This window comes from Perna viridis, chromosome 3, assembly GCF_037379345.1.
Source record: "Perna viridis isolate PV_CMFRI_1.1 ecotype Kerala chromosome 3, ASM3737934v1, whole genome shotgun sequence".
Lineage (NCBI taxonomy): Eukaryota > Metazoa > Mollusca > Bivalvia > Mytilida > Mytilidae > Perna > Perna viridis.
In genome coordinates, this window is record NC_142447.1 from 9,758,789 (window position 1) to 9,783,619 (window position 24,831).

Genomic DNA, 24,831 nt, shown 5'->3' on the forward strand with positions numbered 1-24,831 from the left:
GCTGGAACCAAACTTGGTACGAATGTGCCTTGTGGTATCTTACATAGAACTGATGAGGGGATTTTTGATTTGTCAAAAAAACATGGCAGTCGTTACTAAAAATAGAACATAGGGTCAGACAATATTTTTTTGCATATATTGCCATAACCCTTTGGTTTATCCAAATTTTTTCAATTGCTGAAATGATCCTCATTATAAGGCTTACAGAAGTATTCAGGGATCAAAGTTGTCAGACCACTCCTTATAAGAGTTATTGCCCTTGAAAGGTGATAAATGATGTTTTTTTTTAGTTTTCAGCCAATATCTTAAAAACTATGATAGATAGTAGAAACTTCCAGTTGCTGAAATGATCCTTATGATAAGTACTATCAAAATCCTCTTGAGTCAAAATTGTTGGACTGCTCCTTGTTAAATTTATTGCCCTTGACAGGTAAAATTTAATGAGGTGAGCGATTCAGGCTACTAGGAGCCTCTTGTTTATTTTTGGTTTGATTTTGAAAATTCTGTTTTTTTATTGGATCCCTCATAAAAATCTCTGCCTGCGGTTTTCAATCAGATTTCAGCTATATTTTATAATGTTTATACCTGAATAATCAACTTTCAAGTTCTTCTGACCGTAAGCCGTGTGAGCTGTTGCCATCACATGTTGTCCGTCTTCTGTTGTCACCATTAACAATTTTTCTAACATCTTCTCCTCGGAATTACTGAATGAATTTTGATGAAACATAGCATGCTTGGTTTTTGGGATATTCTGCACAAATGACCATTTTGATTTTTGATCCGTCAAAAAACATCGCCACCTTTACTAAATATAGAACATAAGGGTCAGACAGCAGTTTTTCTCACATATTTCCAAAACCATCAGGTTTAAACAAATTTTAATTTTATGTTCTTTTTCTGCAAGTTCATACTGAGCTAATGCCCTCTCAGACCGGGTGGAATAACAGGGCATAGGAAGACCCCTGCCCAATTTTTTTCCAGAGGTTGTAAAACACCTTGAAGGCATTTCCAGCATTTTACAGTACCTTGGGTACTCAGTTGAATTTAAAGCATTCATCCATGCATGCTTTTTTTTTCAGCAATTTTTTGTCAAACTTGGTAACAAAGCATGATACCTTTACTAATTAGTTAATAGGGCATGGTTTGCCATGTGAGCTATTCAAGCTCTTTAGGAGCCTGTTGCTTATTTTTGGTTTGATTTTGAACATTTTTAATTTAATTAAACATTTTGTGCAATTTATTAACCAAACCATTTGATATGTCCATAATAAATTGTAAGTCCTTATGCTTAAGTGTGTCAAAAACTAATATTGTGTCCACACTTGCCCCAACTGTTCAAGATTCGACCACCTCGGTTGTATCATGCTGTGCTCAGCAAAGTTTTTTATTAACAAGTGACTTGGCTGACCTGGCTAATTTTACTGTTAGTAGGAGTGTATTGCTTGCCCTCAGTTACAGCTAGCAGTCAAAATAAACCCCAAAAAAATCTAAGTAGTGTAATAGAAATATTTTAACTTCTATGGTTTTCTTTCTTTTTGTATAGAAAATGCATTATGAAAGGCATACCAAGAAAAAACTGAAACTGCTGTTTTACCTACAGAATCATGTGATTCATAATGATAAAAAATTGACTGGAAACCCTTCAGGATATCTAATGGACTGTGTTTTTAGAAATGAAAATATAGGTGAAAGTTGGGTTTTGCATATATTTACTGATTTATTTTAGTTGAGGTCTACTATAAAAAAGAAGCTTAAATTTCTCTGCCAAAATTTGTAAACTATTTTACACTATAACCACTTAAAAGCTCATTTCATTCAGCATTCCCACAGAAACATAATTAGTATGAATTATTCAAAGCGTCTATATAAGAAATACATCTATATAGGTTGCTGAGGGATTAAGAATCAAATAAATGGAATTCATCCTCCTCTGCATAATTTTTAGATAGAACTATACTCAAACATTTAGATGTAGCTTTAAAGTACACTGTAAGATCTGTCCATAAAGTATACTGCTGCATGTAAGCTCTGTCCAGTAGAAAAAAAAATTCCTGTACTTGTTCTTTAGATCTGCCACTGATTCTAATAAAAAAGTTTGAGGGTATACTGTAAATGAAAGATAATTAAAACAGCTAAGATGTTTTTAGATCAAAAGTTTTTTTTATTTTTAGGTGGTAAAGTTGGTATGTGTCCAGTAGTATTTAAAAGCAGTGATTCCAACAGAAATAGTAGTTCTTGTGTGAGACTGTGTTCTGATGATTGGTCTTGTCCAAAGGATGAGAAATGTTGTCCTCATGGATGTGGCCTCAGCTGTGTGGCTCCAGTAATAAGTAAGTATTTAGCTCTCATGGATGTGGTTTCAGCTGTGTGGTATTAGTAGTAAGTAAGTATTTAGCTCTCATGGATGTGGCCTCAGCTGTGTGGCTCCAATAATAATTAAGTATTTAGCTCTCATGGATGTGGCCTCAGCTGTGTGGCTCCAGTACTAAGTAAATGTTTAGCTCTCATGATGTGGCCTCAGCTGTGTGACCCCAGTAATAAGTAAATGTTTAGCTCTCATGGATGTGGCTTCAGCTGTGTGGCTGCAGTAATAAGTTGGTATTTAGCTCTCATGGATGTGGCCTCAGCTGTGTGACCCCAGTAATAAATAAGTGTTCAGCTCTCATGGATGTGGCCTCAGTTGTGTGACCCCAGTAATAAATAAGTATTTAGCTCTCATGGATGTGGCCTCAGCTGTGTGGCTCCAGTAATAAGTAAGTGTTTAGCTCTCATGGATGTGGCCTCAGCTGTATGGCCTCAGTAGTAAGTGTTCAGCTCTCATGGATGTGGCCTCAGCTGTGTGGCTCCAGTAATAAGTAAGTGTTTAGCTCTCATGGATGTGGCCTCAGCTGTATGGCCTCAGTAGTAAGTGTTCAGCTCTCATGGATGTGGCCTCAGCTGTGTGACTCCAGTAATAAGTAAGTGTTTAGCTCTCATGGATGTGGCTTCAGCTGTGGGCTTCAGTAATAAGTGTTTAGCTCTTATGGATGTGGCCTCAGCTGTGTGGCCCCAGTAGTAAGTGTTTAGCTCTCATGTATGTGGCTTCAGCTGTATGGCCCCAGTAGTAAGTGTTCAGCTCTCATGAATGTGGTCTCAGCTGTGTGACTCCAGTAATAAGTAAGTGTTTAGCTCTCATGGATGTGGCTTCAGCTGTGTGGCCCCTTGAATTGTTAAGTGTTTATCATTTTTTTAAAATATTTTTGTTTTAGTAATTGTGTTTTTTTTCCAAAGAATCATTTTTTTAATACAAGTACAAAACCAGAATAATAGACAAGATGTTCTTATGTGTTGAAGCTTCCAATGAAGATAGGGGTCACATCATTATAGTGGATGATACTAGACTAGGGATACAAATAAGATCTTGATAATAGTAATGTTTTGAAAAATATTTAGATTGATGACAACGAGTCTTCATATGTATGTTATTTTGGAAGGTGTAACTTTGCCAATTTGTTGCTAAAGAAGTATACACATATTTTGGCATTTCAATCTTAGCAGATGCTAAGTGGTGCACCACTAAGTACTAAGCATAGCCCTGGGTAAATTTTTTTTTAAATTTATTTTGGCATTTTTAGACAGACTGCTTATTACAACAAAATAAGCACCCACAAAAATTACCCGCTTTAAAGTATGCAATATTGTTATCTCCATGTAATAAAACTGTTTCTTAAACTATCATATCTTGACACATTGTATTGCTTTTGTCATTGCACAAGCTTGGAGAGGTTAAAATGGAAGTAAACATATTAAATGGTGTTTTTTTCATTTCCTTTCAGTGACCACATCAATGCCGTATACAACAACAACATCAGCAGGTGAGTTAATTGCTCAGTTAATGATTAAAATCAAAGAAAGGACAATGAGTCAGACTCTAATGACCATTATTTTTTAAAGTATTCTAAGTATGCTAACCTAGATGGCTATTAAAAACACATGTTTATTTGCTGACATCAACTTCATCAGCAAGTGAAGATCAAAAGAATCTTGCATAGAATGCATATAGATAAGAAAATTATTCAGTAAACTTAAAATGCTGACCAATATTATTTATGAAAAAAAAAATCATATTGTTCTTGTATCGCCTTATACAAATTCTTTGTGATGAGCATTAAAAACAATCTGTCTATAATTCATCATTGAAATTGTCATTGTTTTGTTTACAGATAAGAGAAGGACATCAGAATTTGTTGTGTCTATACCATTTGACATGCCTTGGGATCCCATGTATGAGGATAGGCGTAGTGAGGTATACAGAAGCCTTGTGTCACAGATTTCTAGAGAGGTAATATTTATGATTGGTAATTTTTACAAAATTCCTTTGATGTGTACTTGCTGATAAAACTTGGATTGGCAAACTGACTTGATACAATAAATTAACAGGTAAGTTTGAAATAGGCATGTGCTAATTATCTGCGGATTCCTATTTTTGAAGGCCAATGAAATTTTGTTTTACTTTGATGATTCAACAATCAGCAAATTTGTAACCATTACTGTAAACAAATATAAATGAAATGTGGTACAGCAACATCACAAATCTCTTGTAAAATATATCCTGAAATAATATTAATCAGTCAATCCTGTACTTTTCTAAAGCCACAAATAAGATTTGCAGCATTCTTACCTGAAGGGCTATGTATCATCTGCTGTCGTGTTGAAGAAAAAATTCTCATCTTATGGGTTTTGCCAGAGAATTGTGCAGCTGATGTTAATTAAGATATAAATCACAGAAACTCCTGTTTATCATTGTTTTACCACGGCTGACCATTTATGCCTCATTATTTTACTCCGAGCGATAGCGACTTTATCATTGATTTGCCACAGGCTGACCATTTATGCTGCATTATTTTAAAATATCAGCATAAATGGTCAGCCCATGGTAAAACATTGATAAACTGGAATTTCCATGATTTATTTCGATTCTAATTGTTTTATTTATAATGAAGGAAAGAGCAAATTAAGTAGAATGATGGTAGATATGGTGATAGTTGTTTGCATTACAAGGTCACAGTGTTCACACATAGACAGGTACAATGTTTCATTCATTGACGACTGTTATTGTTTGTTTTCATACGTGCTGGTGCATGTGGTGAGTGCTACTGATTTTTACAGAATATGATATAACTTTTCTGAAACATAACGTTTGATATTTATATTTAAAATGAATTTGATGTTCATTCACGCTACTGAAATGAATGAAAACAACTGATACACATTGGAATGTTACATGTGTTTGTTTACATGATTTAAGGTGGGCAGTTATTTTCACACACACAAGCCATGTCTTAGAAGTCGCATGCTGCTCATATAGCAATCGAAAATCAGCCATAGTAGTGGTCTCAAAGCCTTTTAAGGATGTCGTATTAGAATAATGTCTTGTAAACTAGTTACTGTAAAGTACTCTTATAAAATAAAACATAGTACATGGACAGTGACCAGATAACTGACAATGTTTTATATCATCCTTTGGACTTTGTGTTCATCACACAGAAGTGACTCTATCTTCAGGAGAACTTGCAAAACCATTAACAACTCACCGTTAAAGAATTTCAAAAATCCTTGATAATAAAGCACAAAAGATATCACCAAAATTTGTCTTGTGACATGTCAACCATCTCCTGTCACATTGCTTAATCAACTGATGCACATGCAGAATTTTGACTTGACCGTATCACAAATTATCGTGATCAATGTTCATTTGATAAAAAAAGTCTGCATTTTATAAATAATTTGTGGTATTATTTTGAGCAAATTTCAGATAACTAGCATTTTTTTTCTTTTATACTTCACAAATTACAGATGAAAGGAATGAATGACAGTTTGTTTTAGATAGTGACTTCATCACTGTTAACATCAGGGCTCGCCCTAGTAGGCTCACCAGATATGAATCTTGATAAAGTCACTATCAACAACAAAATGACATCTATTCCTGTAATATATCATATGAAGCAGGTATAAACCGTGTGAGGATAAAGTTAAACACTCTGATATTTTCAATGATTTTTTTTTGTAGTCGTCTACTATAAAAATCCTTGATATTTTTAAAAACAATCATCCCTTTTACAGTTTTATATCAACAAGATTTATTTATCTTCATAATTTTATAAAATTTTAAGGTGTAAGTTATAATCAGATTAACATTTTGTTTTTGTTGTTTTTTGGGAAACTAGTATAGATTATAGGTTAACTTCTTATCAAACTGATGTCAGGCTCGCAGTGCTTCTAACTGGTTATACTTGTATTGATAACTGTAATTCTTAATGAATTTAATAGTAGCTGTTTTAATTAAATAAATGATTTTAGGAAACTCATCAATAAATTCATGAGGCTTTTAACCTTGACATGTACTACTGAAGACTATCCAGTTTTGCTATTTGATTATTGAAGAGTTCATACACATTGTGTAAAATGTTCAGGAGTACGTACGTACAGTACCTGAATCGATCAGTGCAACTAAAATTTTGATCTGTCATCAATCTCTGATCAGTTTCCAATCAGTCATTGATCTATTTATTCTAAGGACTTTGATCAAGGATTTTGATTCATGTATACAACAGGAATTATTAAACTTCAAAAGGTAGGGTGGGTAAATAATGAATGTAATGATTTGCAATATTACAATTTCACACCTAGTTTTATTTTGCTTTTACTTCTAGTTATATTCAGTTGTTGGTCATACACAAGGATTTTATAACCTGAGTGTAACAGGATTAAGGTAAGTACAGGACACACCATCACTTTTTTCATCTAACATTTAAGCAACAGAAATTCATGAAGTAGCAGTGTGCATGTCTTAAGAGCCCTGATGATAGTCATTGAGTGGTTTTACCCCTGTATTATGTTAAAGGACCCTTATGATAGTCATTGAGTGGGTTTACCCCTGTATTTTCATTGAATGAATTTACCCCTTTATTTTGTTAAAGAGTCCTTATGATAGTCATTGAGTGGGTTTAACCCTGTATTATGTTTAAGAGCCTGTGTAGTCATTGAGTGGGTTTACCCCTGTATTATGTCTCAAGGGTCCTTATGATAGTCATTGAGTGGGTTTACCCCTGTATTATGTCTCAAGGGTCCTTATGATAGTCATTGAGTGGGTTTACCCCTGTATTATGTCTCAAGGGTCCTTATGATAGTCATTGAGTGGGTTTACCCCTGTATTGTCATTGAGTGGATTTATCCCAGTATTATGTCATAAGGGTCCTTATAATAGTCATTGAGTGTTTTTACTCCTGTATTGTCATTGAATGAATTTACCTCTTTATTATGTTTAAAAGCCCTTATGATAGTCTTTGAGTGGGTTTATCCCTGTATTATGTCTTAAGGACCCTTATGATAGTCATTGAGTGGGTTTACCCCTGTATAGTCATTGAGTGGGTTTTCCCCTGTATTAAGTTATAGAGCCCTTATTATAGTCATTGAGTGGGTTTATCCTGTATTTTGTTTAAGAGCCCTTATGATATACATTGAGTGGGTTTATCCTGTATTTTGTTTGAGAGCCCTTATGATTGTCATCGAGTGGATTTACTCCTGTATTATGTTATGTATAAGAATGGTTGTAATTAATGTAATATTTTTAGTTATAATGACAGATATTCATTTTATATCAAGTTAAACTTGGTCTCTCTATCATACATACAATCAGTTCATGTTGAAATTATGCTCATGAAATTCTTCCAAATGAGACCTTGTAATTAAAACTTGAAAATGGTACATGAAAACCAACATATCAGTAAATAAGTGTCAGATACGAGTTCTGTTTTCTTCAAATGTTGTGAAATTAAACTAAAGAGGACCAACCAATCAATCCATGGTACACAGCAAAAATTGTTTTGCATGTGTTTTGAAAACACCTGAGGATATTTGTTTATCATATGTTTAGGACCACCAAAATATGATTAAATCTATACATGTATAAAATATGGGAAAGAAATCATACAGTATTCATTAGGATTTCATACATGAAAATAGTATGGTTTTCACATTATATTTAAAAACATAGGATTTTATGTATTGATTAAAGCACAAAAACATATTTTTACCACTCTAGTCCAACTGGTAAACCTGTTTCCATATGTTTTAAAACATATGAAAACATATGTTTCAATTTTCCTGTGTAATTAGTACTCCTGGTATTATTTTACATTTATTTCTCTCAGGAAAGGAAGTGTTATAGCAGACATCTTGGAGGTTGTCTCGATTGACTTATATTCAAATGATGAAATTTATGAGACAACTATAGAGGCCATTAAGGGTCCACTCTCTAACTCAACCCTGTTCCAAAAAGTCATCCTTGAAAAAGTTTCTGTTTATGAAAGGAAAGGTAGGTACATGTCCAATATGTTTTTGACAGATAAGTTAATATTTATATCCCAATGGACCAATTCAGGAATTCTACTTCCATGTGCATAAACAAAGTTAAGCATCGCAGAGTACTCGTAAAATTCATCTTGACCAATCTGGAATGTCATGAACAATGACAATCCCAGAATTCAATACAGTTTCTGGATCGGTCCATTCAGTAAATGAGTGATTTATTGAAATCAACTTGTCTGTTCCTCCATCAAAATTTGTCACAATGATCTTAATGGCCAACTGATGGTTGATTTCAAATTTGGTATACCTAGCATGAAACTTCATGTTTTCAGGGGAGGCCATGGGGTTCTGTTGAAATTTCATATTGGTACTACATATATTAAATTTATAAATCTGTAGATATTTTCCTTAAGAGTTTAAAAATTCATTTCTATATTCAGAAAAAATGTGAATTTCAATTTTCTAAAAGCATTTCTGGTGGATCAAATGAGAATCAGAGAAATATTAGAGCATATCAAATTCATAATAACTGGTTGTTTAAAAGCTGCACCACTTTGGTGTTAAACATTTTAAAAATGACATAAAATGCATTTCAATTTAATATCTCTAATTTATTTGTTCTGTTATTTGATACGTTATTGTCTGTCGTTCCATACAGGTTGTATGATACCTAAAAAACACTTTTAGGGGTATATTAAAGTTTTAGTGCCAAGTTTGTTTTCAAAGTTTCTTGACATTTTTTGTTCACGGTTATAGGAACTCTAATGAAGGGTGAAAGACTTCTTGAAGCAGATTTTTCAATTCTCTTCCTGAAAAGTAATGGGGTAATAATATATTTATAATTTTCTAACTTCAATAATTGTTAATTTCCTTTTTATCAAACGTCTGCTCTTCTATGCCACAATTTGTACAGTGAAACCTATCTAAGCTCCTTTTGGACTGTAGAAATTATGCAATTTAGACAAGTATTTGGTTACATTACTGCTAATATAAACTGACATCTAAAGTGTCTGGGTTTTTGGTTTATTCAAAGTTTAGTTTAGACAGATTTTACAGGGCACTGAATGGGACTTGATCTTTTTGTAATATGAATCAATTTTGTGTACACAAAATTGAATTCTGTCATGACAAAATCATTTTTGTCGTACAAAACTGTGTTATACAGACTTTTTTTATGATCACTTCAATTTTGTAATGACAAAATTCATTTTTGTCAAATTAGTATGCAAATATCAACTTATTTGCATAAAAAAATGACTTTTGTTACCTGATATGGAAATTAAATAACAAAAGTAAATTTTGTTTGCAAATTAGTTTACAGAATCCATTGGATATGCAAATGAATTCTTTCATCACGATTTTGTAAAAATCTTTCTTTGGATATAGTAATTGCTGGTCTCACAGGTTTTTTTATTACTTCAAGAAAGGGCATATCACATGGTTAATGCGCTATTCTGCAAAAGTAAGTAATGCTTTATTAGGTATAACTTACTTTAGCAGAATAGCTCATCACCAACATGATATGTCCTTGATTGAAGTAATCAGACGCTTGCCTTTGCAAGACCTGCAGTTACTATATCCAATGAGAGACCTTCTTGCAAAATCATGATGAGAGAATTCATTTGCATATCCAATGGATTCTGAAAACTAATTGGCATACAAAATTGACTTTCGTGTTAAATTACATGCAAAAGTGATTTTGTTATGACAGAATTTAATTTTGTAAACACAAAATTGAATTCTGTGATGAAATTTAATTTTGTCATAATATTTCTCAATTTTGTATCCTAAGTTCACAAATTCAAACTAAACTAATTTGAATATTGACTTTTGTTACCCAAAATTCAAATTATGTAACAAAAAGTAAAGTCTGTGATACAAAAATGAATTTTGTCATGACAAAAGTAACTTTTGCTGCTGGAGGATTACTTTGTGTGACAAAATTTAAATTTGTAGTATGTTATAAATTTTGTTAATCTGAACTTATTTTTGTTGGACAAAACTCACTTTTGTCTTGAGTAAAAAATTGAATTTTGAGTACAAAGCCACAAGAGTCCCATTTGGCGCCCCGTAAATTTCACAGTGACATACAGTTGGCTTGCATTTCATGATGTTTTTTTCTTTAATTTACAGAATCACCAATGACAACATACAGACCATATACCACTACAACCAGTAAGTATTAGTAAAGTTAATGATATTTGTTCTATCTGGTGCATAACTTTATGAAAAAAGGACCCACCTCTTTTTACAGAAATTTCTAATTTAATTTTACATGTTTGTACTTACAATGGATTATGTTTTCTTGCTTTTTTAAACCAGAGTTCCTCATTTTCAATCTGGATTTTACTGTTATAATTCATTTTTTAACTCTAAAATGACTTCCAACTTCATCTATTTCTTCTTTGTTGACCTCAGGTCTGCGATCAAATGAAAGGTTTAAAAAAGATAGCTTTTTTCCCCTCATTCCTTAAATCAGATAGTTTTTTGAATAAATTTAGTCCGTTTGATATTATTAATCTGATTTCTGGGCCCACTTTAGTTGCACCTAGTTGTAATAATCCTGCCTACATCAAGACAGTTATAGAGTCACAGTGTGGAGCAGCCAGAAGTCATTTAGCCATAGCTAGGAATCATACATGCAGGTAAATAGAAACAAAAGTATATCCCCATAAACCTTGAAGCATTGACTAAGTGCTTCTTCTTTTCTAGAAACACCTGCCAAGTTGCTCATAAAACAAATATTTGACTCAGTCTATTTGTTGGGTATATTTTACTTCACCTTGGTAAGATGTAATGTGTTTAAGGTATAAGTTCAGGTACTCTTTTAAGCTTCATGTTTTCTGAAGTTTTTTGCCTTTTAAGTGTTTCAAAACCTTTTGATACATAAATTTTAACAATACTTCATTGGAATGATTTGAAATTCAGTGTCACCTTTTTCCTTTAACTTTTTGGCTTGGTCAGACATTATCTTCTTGTTATCAAAAATGGTTTTGTTTTGGTTTATCAGTTCACTGAATTTTTGTCAAGAATAAATCTATATGAGATTTGAAATTTAGTGTACTGCTGTGCTCTGATGGGTTATACTGTGTTAAATCTTTTTTGGCTGTGTTACAGATATACTTCCTGTTAACAGAATTGGTAACCGTTTTGTTTTGTCAATGTTGTTACAAAAGAATGAGCAGCCATTAGGGGATGATATAAAATTCAATGTGTGGCCTCTTTGCCAGAACTGGTTTCTTTTTTGGATTTGGTTTTGTCATTTTTGTGACTTCACTCGCAACCAATGTGGGAAAGATTTAGATTATGTTTTGAGTGAGACTCTCAGCTGTTCCTGTTTAATGTTCTTTTGAACATTAGATATTGTTGTCCTATAGCTGTAGTTAAAACTGGCTTAATTCAAGATCAAGCTTTTCACAAATGTTAGTACAGGTATCTGCATATTTGGAAAAAGCCATAAAAGAGATATATGCATATTTCAGGTGTAACTGTACAATCCATTTCAGATTTTTTTATGATATTGTTGCTTTTATTACTGTATTTCAGAGTTCTGAATGATCTGGTTGGTTGTACGATATTCAGCACAAGATTTATCTGTTCTGAGGAGGAAGTAATGGCTTTAATAACCAAATATTCTAATGTCACCTTAGGATTTTACCATGATACCAGTTCATGTCATGGTCAGTTTTGTTTCCATTTTATTTGTACATGCACATGAGCTAACTATTGCTTAATAAAGTATGGGGGTATATAGTGATTAGTATGTCTGTTTGTCCATCCATCTGTTCATCTGTCTGTTTGTCCGTCCGTCTGTATATTCACCACACTTGTGTATTTACTCCTTTTAGTTCATATGATGAATATTTTGATTGAAGCTAAAGGGCTTAACATGATTAAAAGTGATGTAAATGGTGGGGTGTGTTTTTGTGAGCTTGTTTGTGGTATTTCTAATAATTGCCTGTTGCTTGCATAGGCAGATTACCATTTACCTGCCACTTCACATTTTAAAAAAATAATTCCACAGAAACAATTCAGTGGATTATAATCAAATTTGGTCACAAGCACCCTTTGGGTAAAAAAGTGATAATGTTTAAATCATTTCTACTATTGCTAACTTTTGAACACAGTGGGTATTGTTATTAATTTGAATGCAGTGGATATTGTAACTATTTTCAATTTTAATTCCCAAAACTATTAAAAATACAGAAAAAGTGTTACTTTTCGTTCTTTAGTTGAATAGACTAAGTCCTACAGGACATCAATTTATCAAACCTGATTTTGGTATTCAATGCTTGGTACTACTGAGTAATAATTTAGCACTTGAGTACTTGTTTATATCCTTACAAGGGGGACTTCTTTTTTTTTTGTCACCAGGATCTTTTCATCATTTAAATGTTGTTTTTTTCTATTTTATCTGGTTATCATGAAAGAAGTGAGGCAATTACAGCAAAATGTAAAGGTGATTTTTGGATACAGGGTATGTAAGTTTTGTCACATGACTCCATGGTTTCATGAAAACGGTTCCTCACCTACGATTCAAATGCGTGGAGAATTGTCATTAACATAGCAGCGAGTTTAATATTGAAAGTAATACATCTAAAAATTCTGACAAGAAAAGATAAATGTCTAGTTCTAAATGATATAAATGTTAATAAAAAATCATTGAATAGAATATTCTGCATTGAAATGCAGCATTTAAAAATCCTCATACATGTGATGAAGTGGTTCATTCAAAACTGGAGATTTTGGCTTGAAAACTAGAGGTTAAATATTTGGGAAATGTAGCAAATATTCAATAATGCTGATACCAAATTTCTAAAATCATCACAATTTTAAAGGAGAAGGCATAGTATTTCCTATAACTATTGCAAATAAATATTGGGAAATATACTGCATTGTCGAAATTACAGAACATGTGAAAAAAAGGACAGAAAATTATAAGGGAGATAACTGACATTTTGAATCAAAAATTGTAATTTTAAAATTAACACATATGGCTCTACTAAATTTAGACTGTTAAATTGGCAGTAATTAAAAAATTAATTGTGCAGTAGAAATTAATCTATAGAAAATGATTGGCTGTCCATAAAATGGTGATGTATCCAATCGGGATCCATTTTTCTAATTGTCAATCTCCATCGATAACCCTGATCAGCTGATTGCTCCTCTGTGATTATTTACCTATCATAAAACATTCCTTAACTTGTTTAGACAGCAATTAACACCTTTTGTCAAATTTATGGCTCATTAAATAATCAAAGAAATGAGATTGAAACACAAATTTTGGGGTTTGAATACTGGGGTTTCTAGATAATTTTTGGAAGTTCAGAAAGTGGTAGATTTTCTGTTCCTACGGTAGAAGTGTAGAAAGGTTCTCATTCCTACCAGCAGTTACTAAGGTTCACATGTATGGATCATCCTTGAAGTAACCAATAAAATGCAGATTAGTCTTCGGATTTCAATATGTTGTACATTGGAAATTTCAGAAAGGAAAATGAAACTATATATGTAAGATGAGACTAACAATCCCTGCTTCAAAGGAGAATATTTCATAATCGTACAACTGGATGTAGGTCACTTGTTCCATGGCTTGTAAGACAAATATTAATTTTTACTGTTGTACTTGTAGCTCCTGACAGTGATGTGGTTCTGCCCACTATTGTACCAAAGAACTCATCATTATCACCATGTTTCTACCCTGATGTGATTCATTATGTTCTGAATTATGACTGTTACTACAGTGGACTTATGGATTCTGTACAGGACACCAGTCAGATAGACAGTTGCAGGTATATCTCATAACAAAAATTGTTACTTTTGGTTTCATTAATTTTCACTGGTACTATCAAATATAATCAAAAGTAATGAGAATTTTGTTTTACTCCTATAGGAAATGTTTTATGCTGATCTTTTTTGATGCTTTTTTTGGGGATAAGTGGTATAAGGAGGAAAAAACTGTATTGACACTGATCTTATGAATTTTCTCCATGGTAAATCTGAGCTCAGCTAAATTCTTTCCTGAAACCCAATGCCAATATGTTTATTTTCCAACTTTTCCAAAAATGTTTATTCGTAAGCATGATGTCATAGTGTTTAAACTCTTAATTATTGGGATTTTGTATTTTTTCAACACCAGAAAGAAAGTAATTTCATTCACAAGCAAACTTTTTGAACATTTTGTTTGGACGTTTTGTTTAATGCCTTGAGATTTAACATTCACTTGGTGTCAAATATGATATTGCTTCTTTTTTGCTTTTCTTTCATTTTTCAATATATATTCAGATTTTACTGGTTTTCTACGTCTTGTGTTTACCTATCAATGAATACAAGAAATAATTGTTCAAACAAAGACATAATGGATACGATTACCAAGTATGAAGATGACTTGTTTGAAGTTTCCCCAGCCAATGTGGATCTGAAATACTGCATGGGTAAGGGTTGGATTATATGTCTTATAATTACATGTCGCATGGTGTGAAATGATACTGCTTTTAGAAGGAAAAACAAGGAGAGGCTTCTTAAGACAATATTGTTCTGAATAAAGTTTATATAAAAAATAAAAAAACAAAACAAAACAAATAAACAACAACAACAAAAATGCATTTTTAAAATAAATATTGGAGATTACTGTAAATACATATTTTTTCTTTGGGGATTTAATTTCATTTATTTTGTGGGTATAACAAATCAACAAAGACAAGTCCCACAAAAAATTATCTCCAAGTATGTATTTCGATTCTAAATAAAATATATTTCTGAATTCAAATGCACTTATACATAAACAAACATATATTCATCAATTATCCTAATTATTCCCTCAAAACGTGTGCAGAGCATGTAATACACAATAACTGAAGTGCAAAGCTGTCCTCGAGCCCTTTATTATTTAGTTAGCGGCTAGATTATTTACAAACGGGAAAACAATTCTCTCTAATTCTTTAATCCACTTGATGAACTGTTTACGGCTGTCCAAATGTTAATAAATGAGCATTGCATTTTCAAAATATCTTTTTCATTAACTGTGATAGTGTCAGTGCTGATGTTATTGTTTTAGTGAAACCCCTGATTTGAACTGAAGGAAATGCAAAATTTGGGCCAAAGGGAACTATCATTGTATTATTTTAATTAATTAATGGCTATTAAAAATGGGTACAAGCTAAGGTACTTTATTTAAAAGATTCTCCGTCTGTCTTGCCAAGCCTTTGAGGGAGTGGGAACTGTGCAGTTTATACAAAAGAATAGGGCAAATTAGAGAGCTTGAATCGGAAGTGCATTCTCATTCGAAAAATCAGTCGAGAATCCACGAAAGTTTGTCCCCATTAAATTAATTTCAAAGACAAAACCACAAAATTTTATCCCCAAGAAAATAAATGATTATACAGTAAATTTAGGAAAGATTGTTGAAAAAAGCACATAAGTTGAAATAGAACAATGAACATGCTTTTTGCTGAAGTAGTAATCAGTGTATGTCAATAAGTCAATACTACCATTATCAAATGTGCAGTTAATTATAATACTGAGAAATAGGAATTTTTTTGGGGGAAATTTTATGAATATTGCTATTACCCCCCCCCCCTCCCCCCACTTACAAAGTTTGGGGAGTATATAGGAACCAACAGGTATAGCGAAATAGTTTCCCTTTTAAACTCCAACAACAATAAAAGTAAACTGAAAGTGACAATGAAACAATACATACAGAGGTCAGAAATTCCTGACTTGGGACAGATACAAAAAATGTGGTGGAGTTGTATTACTTTGGCATGATCACAACCCTCCCTCTTATAAATCTGGCCAGTTAAAATTTATCACATAATTTAACACATCTAAAAATCAATTCAAAAAGGTCTGAATTCCTTGTTAAGACAGAAATAAGGAAACTGATTACGTAAGTACCAGTATACATTAAACAAATGAACAAACAGAGGACTACTAGCAGTTAACTGACATGCCAGCTCCAGACCAGTTTAAACCTACAAAAAGTTATGTCCTCATGGCATGCAATATCAATACCAATGCTTCCCATAGAAGCTGAAATAGTGTTCCTTTGATACTGTCATTCTTTCTTTGAGTCCTGAATATTGCAGATAATGGTAAATTTTGATTTTCCAGGGTGGTTTATGGTCTAGACTTTTATCACAGAAAGGATAATAATTGTACTGATGATAAACCTTTTTCAGTATGTATTGTACCATTTTTAGTATATACCACCCTTATTTTTTTTTTAATATTCTTTTTGCAGACAATGGTAGAGGTACTTGTGCTAAGATGGTTTATGGACCAAACTTTTATCAGGTAGTCATGACCTGTTATGGAAAACTTGCTGCAGCCAGAAATTTTGAACAGTTGGGACTTTTAAACATGACTAATGACAAGTGCTTGTAAGTTTACTTATTACTGGTAATTTGAATTTGAAAAAAAATATTTTTTTCAGCCATAAAGCAAATTAGGGGCATAAATGAGTATGTGTCCAACCATCAGCCATCCATAAGTGACATGTGAAACTTTGTAAAGTTATGTATTTGAACTCTGTATAAATCAGTTCTTAATACAATACTGTGAAAGTACTATTGTTCATGGGATACACATTTTTGTGGTTTTTGTAGCTAGACCAAACCACAAAATTTGGTTTCCAACAAAAAGGAGAATCCCACTGATGTGTATACTGAAAACCTCAAGACTATGAATTCAAGTGTTTCTTCCCTTAACCATGAAAATTGGTATCCACGAATTAAAGTACTTTCACAGTATCTGATTCAATTTGAAACCCATGTTGATTTTCAGAATATATGAGGAGATGTTTGAGTGTATGTATAGAGCCTACCAAAACAATTGCAGTAAGACTGAGATGGAAGAGGAAGCTATCTGGGCAACTGATGCTCTAAATAATATAATGACAATAGCAATAGGACAAAATCTTAAGGAGGATGAACATGTTGTGAATAACTGTATGGGTATGTCAGCAGTCTTTTTTTTTTTCCTCCAATGAATTCTGTTGAATTAATATATTACTTTTTATATGGTTGCAAAAAAATGGTGTCTATGGCTGTCATTATCCAGCATCCAAAGACATTTGGATTGAATCTGATTTTTATCTAAGTGTGTCAAAAGTTTAATTGCTTTCCAAATTCAGAGAGGTTTCTAGCTTTAATTTTTCATTCTTGTCCCAAACTGTTCAGGGTTTAACTTGGTTGTTTTATCAAACTGTACATTATAAAGGATTCTATTGAATGTTTGTTGGATTTTGTAATTCAACTTTAATTCTTTTAAAGAGGGAACAAGAATCGTGAATTACTAAAAGAAAATGGAACTCTTCTTTAAATAGGAGAACAAATTTACTGTTGTCTCTAAAATGTCTTTCAAAAATTAGTGATGGGGTTTCTGTCCTTACTTCTGTTATACAGGGGGACCCATCTTTTATCAGATAATCCTTCTATACCACTGAATGGAATTGAATGAAACTTTCACAGAATCTTTATTGCATGTTTCCATTGTGCACCTCCTATTTTAGATTTTGATCTGACTCAATTTGGGGGTTTCACATAGGCATACCTGTTAACCTAGTCAAACATATTTATGGGAGATCTCATGCAATCCAGCATAAAATTGCGGGAGATTTACGTGACAACATGTATATGTATATGTATCTGACCATAATTGTGATCTCCCTTGGAAGGCCATTAAAGACATGTTGGACTGTATATTTGACTGTTATATGATTGATATATTTATGGAATTATTTTTCAGCAAATTCCAGTCAAAAGACTGACTTTGGGCAGGATATTTGTCAGGACGGACCTGGGCTATTGATAAGTGGTATTGCCTGTGTTGTATCTCTAAGGGACTGCAAGTGAGTTCACATTTATACATGTCATTATCACCAGAGTATCCCTAAGAAAAATAGTTAGGTTTCCAGATTGATAATTTGAGAAACTATCCATTGCAAATTTCATCTAATTGTGAATTATTTGATACAAATAAAAAGATGGAGAAAACAAAACCCCTTGAAATTTCTTCTTTTACAGGAAACACTTATACAAATTGGTTAGGAGAAAATAGCAGCAGTAATTTGTAATGGGAATTAAGTTTTTGGCTATATCATATGTTCATGATTTGGATAGCTGACAGTGAAAACAACATTATAGGTGTTAAAATACTTTCCTTACATTAAACAGTTTTATTTTTGGATTTATGAATAGTTATATCTGGTGTTTTTCATTTCCCTTCACTGTCAGCAGTGAATCACTATGTCAAAATGATCATCCAGTTTTTTTTGTCTGGCCAGTTGTGTTATGATAAGCATTCTTACTCTGGGGAAGTGGTGGTATGGCCAGTTGTGTAATGATAAGCATTCTTACTCTGGGGAAGTGTTTGTATGGCCAGTTATGTAATGATAAGCATTCTTACTCTGGGGAAGTGTTGGTATAGCCAGTTGTGTAATGACAAGCATTCTTAATCTGGAGAAGTGTGTGTATGGCCAGTTATGTAATTATAAGCATTCTTACTCTGGGGAAGTGTTTGTATGGCCAGTTGTGTAATGATAAGCATTCATACTCTGGGGAAGTGTCAAATGGTTCTTTAAGGGAATGGGTTTATATCTCTGCCAGACGTTTGTCATGTAGGAGATTAAGTGTCAACTGATTTTCTCCAAGACACAATGTGTACAATTAGAGTAACTTGCTTACTTGCAGGCTGTTGCTTTTATGAGCATATTACATTTTTTTGTACATTAAAAATCTTGCTCAACATGTCAATCTAATACAAAGCAGGGTCTGAAATGCATTAAATGTCTGCCACAGGATGTTAAACCACAACCAGTCAATCAATCAATATCTTTATGTACTTGAAAAGTTTTATGTTAAGTCTTGCTTTTTAAATTGTTAAAATTATATTTTTAGTTCTTTCCAGAATGTCTTCATACCATGTGTGGCTGGCACCCTTGCCATGCAGAATATAAGTTGTGACAAGAATGTTCTGTATTCAAGCCTTGTAAAAGAGAGTTCTCTGCTGAAGAGGTTAATGCCTTCTGTTAGTGACCTCTCAACCTGTGAGTATATTAAAGGGAACGAATTTATACTCTGTATGGCAATTAGTAAGTACAATAAAACTTGTTTAAATAGAAGAATTTGTTCCATCTAGACAGGTGTTTATGTAGGTGGTTACAGTGTAGTGTGGCCAAACATCTAGACAGGTGTTTATATAGATGGTTACAGTATAGTGTGGCCAAAGGTTTTGGCTGAGTCACACCAACAACTTTAAAATAAGTAGTCACTGCCAAGCACACAGTATTTAAGGGGATAGAGTGATGACTGGTTATCTCAGGTCAGAATAATGTGTCCCAGTTCGTTGGCATGCCTTACCTGTGGGCTGTTGCTTCTGTGAGCTAGCACAATAAAACTCTGGCCTAGCATTTTGGAGTACTGGTAGTATAAAGCAGGGTCTATTGGGTTGGTCAGTGGATTTTGTCCTGAAATGCATGCAATATCTGCCATAGGATTTTAAACAATAATCAATCAATAAAACATTATGGGTTTAAATAGATTGAAAATTATATGAAAAGACTTACTATTTTATTCAAGGGTTGGTACATATCATTTATAGTCTTGTTAGTTCCATATTTTACATGAACTTCATTAAAGAAGTCATGAGTTGTTCCTCTTTCGCTACCCTGCACTTGACATTTTAGGAGCAACCCAGCGGATGTTTCAAGAAAAGCAAAAGATGCTTGCCCTACCAGTGCACCTGGTCCATGCTCCCAATTTTTGGAGGAGTCCAAGTCGCTCAATTGCTATATTTTTGTATGTGTTATTTTGTTTATTTCATGTTCTTTGTTGTGTGTGTCTTGTCTTTGTCCTTGAATTGTATTCTATTGATTTCTCCTTGAATCTTGGTTCCGTTGATGACTCCTCCATGTGCTGATTGTTTTGCACTGTTATGGGATTTAGTATTCATGTATTTTACATACTTTTAACAAAGCAATGGCATAGTTTAAACGGCAAAGTACTAAATCAAATTAAACCTCATATGTTTAATTCAAATTTATTTTAGGCGGCAAAGTTGGTATGTGTCCAGTAGTATTTAACAGCAGTGATTCCAACAGAAATAATAGTTCTTGTATGAGACTGTGTTCTGATGATTTGTCTTGTCCAAAGGATGAGAAATGTTGCTCTCATGGATGTAACTTCACTTGTGTGGCTCCAGTAATAAGTAAGTGTTTTTTTCATGGTTCTTTTGAAACTCCCTTTTCTCAACTTTTGTTTGAGGTATATTGATATACATAGTTATATACAACATTTTCCATTATTGTTACTGCTTGATATCTCCGGCTACTGCCATGATACTACAGAATATTAGTCAACAATGTTACATCAAAGCAACTGTGACATTGCCAGTTAACAGAATAACATAGATTTTGGAAGTGTTAACAGAATGTAAGGCTCTATTTGACTTGCTCAAATAACTTCAAATATGTCTTTATACTGTATACATGTATCAACTTATTTGGTTTGTTATGTTTCAAGTTTACTGATGCCATTTTAGGTTCTTGTACTTAAGGGGGTATATCTAGCTAGAAAATGTGTGCTCTTCATGTTATGAGATATTTTAAATAATTTTAAAGATATTTTTATAAACAAATATGTACTTTTGATTTAACGAAGGTGATATGAGTTTTGTAGGAATCACCTTGTCTATTTGTCTGTCTGTCCATCAGTCCAATACCTCCTTTTACCACTAAATGAATATTTATAAAAGAGTGAAGGTTAGGCATTGAAGGAGATAAATACTGTTAGAGCCCTCTCTTCAAAATTTATTTATTGCTTCTCTAATTACTCTTATTCCAAAATTCCTTTCTGGAAAAAGTTGTTGTTTCAAAAAGGGGTAAGTGCACTGTTGAGAAAGTTCATTGGTAAATTATTTGTAGTAATTCAACCTTCACAAATTTTTAAAATTTCTTAATAAAAATGTGTATTTTTAGCTGTAGTACTTAAGTCAATTCCTCACATCAACTATGTTTATGTTATCTGTTGACAGACATATGGAATTCCACTGTCCCATTGTCTGTCATACTGTCTGTCTGTCCTTCTGTTCATTTTTGCCCCGTGCAGGTCCGGGCGTTAAAAGAATAGGCCTGCTGCAGCGCTAAGCTTGTCGTAAAAGGCGACTAAATAGTGCTCAGAAACCTAACCGGGGGCTAGGCGCTCTGCCCACAGAGCAACTGGGATGTATGCCCCAGGTGGTGGAATGGGGTACCCCTGGCGTGTTACATGCTGGGGTTGTCAGGCCATAATACGGAAAACCTGACCGCAAACCATAGTGGTGCACCGTGTTGGGAAAGATGCCACGTTCCTCGCACGTTAAAGAACCCAGCTGTGATATTCGATAGGAGTAGGAACCTTTGCGCTCCGCCACAGGAGGCTAAATTGCCCGACCTTACCCATCCCTCTTTTTCCAGTGGCAATCAAAATTTGTCGACCCTATTATCCTTGTGACCCATCCTTTTTTTTTCATTTCATGTTCATTTTATCATCCATTTCATGTTCGTTGTCTGAATATAGCTGAAATATTGCTGCTCGGACGTTAAACCCCAACAAACAAACAAACAAACCTTCTGTTCATTAGTGCATTCATCTTGCAATACATGTACCTTGAAAATATCTTTGGGGTTTTTATACCTGTAAATCTTTAATCTTTTAGTGTAATTGAACATCAAAAAGGGAAAGATGGGCATACAGTGTATGCTTACATATGAACACAACAGTTTTTATTTTATAAGATTATGCAAACCTTAGTTGCAATATTTACTATAAACTCATTTTAATGAACAACAGTAATGATGTAAATTAAAATTGTTAACTGTTTTTATAGATGAATCAGAGAAGGAAGGAACATGCCCCAATGTCACTGGTGCTGGTATTTGTATACACGAATGTTCTTCTGATTATGAGTGTGGAGGCAGACAGAAATGTTGTTCTAATGGATGTGGCAGTGTTTGCACAGATCCAGTTGAAGGTACAAAGCCAAATGTTCCACATATGATAATATTATAGTGCTCTATTCATCTGATAATCATATGATTATTTACATATGATAGACATATGATTATCATAAGACTCTCATACATTTTAGAAACTTAGGTAATCATATGTTTGTGTAAAACATGATAATCATATGTAGACTGAAACATGATTATCGTATGGAGCGTTCATAACAACAAATGTTTTATTGCTCCTTTGGAATTTTTTTAAGGTCAAATTCCTGTTTTTCAGTGATAAACTTGTGTCCAGGCTGTAACTTTTGTTGTCTTTTGATGTGGGCTTTTGATATTTGACCTAAAGATGATGTGTCGGGTGTCGAGGAAAAGATCCCATGACCTTGAACTTTGACCTGAAGGTCAAATTCCTGTTTTTCAGTGACAAACTCATGTCTGGGCTGTAAGCTTTTTGTCTTTTGATGTAGGCTTTTGATATTTGGCATGATAGTAGATCACCTTAAGATATTGTGTTGGGTACCAAGGAAAATGTCCTATGACCTTGAATTTGACCTCAAATAAAATTCCTGTTTTTCAGTGACAAACCTGTGTCCGGGCTGTAACTTTTTGTCTTTTGATGTAGGCTTTTGATATTTGCCATGTTGGTAGATCATGTAAGGATGGTGTATCCTGTACCACAGACAGTGGCCTATGGCCTTCAACTTTGACCTACAGGTCAAATAACTAATTTTTTTGTGACAAACCTGTGTCCAGGTTATAACTTTTTTGTCTTTCATTATAGGCTTTTGATATATGGCATGTTGGTAGATCAGTGAACATGATGTGTCCGTACCACAGATTATGGCCTATGACCTTCAACTTTGACATATATGTCAAATTTCTAATTTTTTGGTGACAAACCTGTGTCCGGGTTGTAACTTTTTTGTCTTCCAATGTGGGCTTTTGATATTTGGCATGTTGGTAGATTATGTAAAGATGATATGCCCCAATACATAGATAGTAATGAGGTTGTACTTTGACCTCAAGGTCATATTCATAACTATTCAATCCATCTTGAAATTGTGGGAGATTTGGCATGACAACATTATCGACATATTTTGTTATGTTCTAAATTAAATAAAACTCAGGATTTTAAGTATTTTTTTTTCAAACCATAAATACATGATACATGTATATACAAATGAATCAACAAAATGAATTATACATGTATTTGCAGAAGTGATGCTTGGTATGGCATAAAATAGATTTTGCCCTGTTTCAATGTTCATCACTGGCATGTCAATGAATCTGGTTTTGATTGACCTGCTTTCATCTTTAAAAATGTGGACAAGAGTAATGAAGAACTTTTTGGCACCCCTACCATTGCTTTCATCACATAATATATACATAATATATACATGTATACAGCTTTCAATTACTGTATGTTTGTAGCCTCAATACTTGATATGATAACACTCTTTATGATTTGGGTGCATTTAGTCCTTTTACATTAAAATTTCTCTGCAATTTTATTGTCAGGGAAAGTTTTTTTTTCTCACTGAGTCAGTAAAATGATCAGCCACACGGAACGGCAAGTTGTGTTCACCTCTAAGTTTGTAAAATCTTGACATAACTATCCATTCGAAATTGTAAATCATGCTATTTGTCGATATGAACAAAGATAATTCTGGAGAGACTCGTATTTCGATCAGCTGTTCCAGGCGTTTTGACTCATATTCCTATTTTTTTGTTGACAAACTTGTGTCGAGGCTGTAAATTGTTTCTCTTTTGATATTTAGCATATCACCTAAATCCACTAGTATATATGGCTTAAATGCCTCGGCGGGGCCCACAGAGATGGATTCCATCTCAATGATTTCTAGTTTCAGTTTAAAATTAAAATGCAGTTGTTAAAAAGATGTATATGTTATCACTTTATATCTTAGTATACCTTACCATTAGAATAATTAATCTTTTAATTCATATTTTGGTTGTAGGTGCTTCATCAAACAGATTTAATGTTTCTTTGACCTTTGATATTCCATGGAAAGATGAGTATAGACAAAATGAGACCTATAAAGCTGCTGTAGTGAAAGAGGTATGTACTTATTACTTTGGTGGAATGATTTTGATTGGAAAATAATCATGGCCACGATACAATTCAGGAATTGTTTTAAATTGCAACGTTTAGATGCCCAACAATGATACTTTTCATTTGATTTTTAAGTGGGGGGGGGGGGGGGGCTTGGATCAAATATGATTCTGAGCTATACATTTTCTGATGATTTGTTCTGAGTGCAGGCAGCATTGATTTGCTGCAACCCATCACAGTCAATGTACAAAGATAAAACTTGTCATTTACAGGTTCAAGCAATCGTGGACAACAGTTCAATAACAAATTATGTCAAGTCTGTTGAAGTAAAAACAATCAAGTGAGTCATAAAATCTTATCTGTTTTACAATTAAGATTTTGTTTGTAACAGAGAAATGTTTAATTTACATAGGTTCAAAATGTT

At 33.3% G+C, this 24,831-nt stretch overlaps 1 protein-coding gene across 5 annotated transcripts in view; it reads left to right on the forward strand.

Annotated features, from left to right (window-relative positions):
* LOC148620945 (uncharacterized) overlaps window positions 1-24,831 on the forward strand; it is a 182,464-nt gene that overhangs the window by 143,551 nt on the left and 14,082 nt on the right. For 4 of the 5 annotated variants that reach the window (XM_088574867.1, XM_088574868.1, XM_088574866.1 and 1 more), the window contains 18 exons: window positions 2,172-2,330; window positions 3,816-3,854; window positions 4,203-4,321; window positions 6,693-6,751; window positions 8,193-8,356; window positions 10,483-10,524; window positions 10,892-10,994; window positions 11,896-12,029; window positions 13,979-14,138; window positions 14,632-14,780; window positions 16,589-16,727; window positions 17,131-17,300; window positions 18,094-18,196; window positions 19,245-19,393; window positions 20,395-20,553; window positions 22,213-22,356; window positions 24,313-24,413; window positions 24,680-24,747. In XM_088574867.1, coding sequence (XP_088430993.1) covers window positions 2,172-2,330; window positions 3,816-3,854; window positions 4,203-4,321; window positions 6,693-6,751; window positions 8,193-8,356; window positions 10,483-10,524; window positions 10,892-10,994; window positions 11,896-12,029; window positions 13,979-14,138; window positions 14,632-14,780; window positions 16,589-16,727; window positions 17,131-17,300; window positions 18,094-18,196; window positions 19,245-19,393; window positions 20,395-20,553; window positions 22,213-22,356; window positions 24,313-24,413; window positions 24,680-24,747 — 2,161 coding nt within the window. Of the gene's footprint in view, window positions 1-2,171; window positions 2,331-3,815; window positions 3,855-4,202; window positions 4,322-6,692; window positions 6,752-8,192; window positions 8,357-10,482; window positions 10,525-10,891; window positions 10,995-11,895; window positions 12,030-13,978; window positions 14,139-14,631; window positions 14,781-16,588; window positions 16,728-17,130; window positions 17,301-18,093; window positions 18,197-19,244; window positions 19,394-20,394; window positions 20,554-22,212; window positions 22,357-24,312; window positions 24,414-24,679; window positions 24,748-24,831 lie in introns of those variants that run through there. The other variant, XR_015921037.1, reaches the window with a different exon arrangement.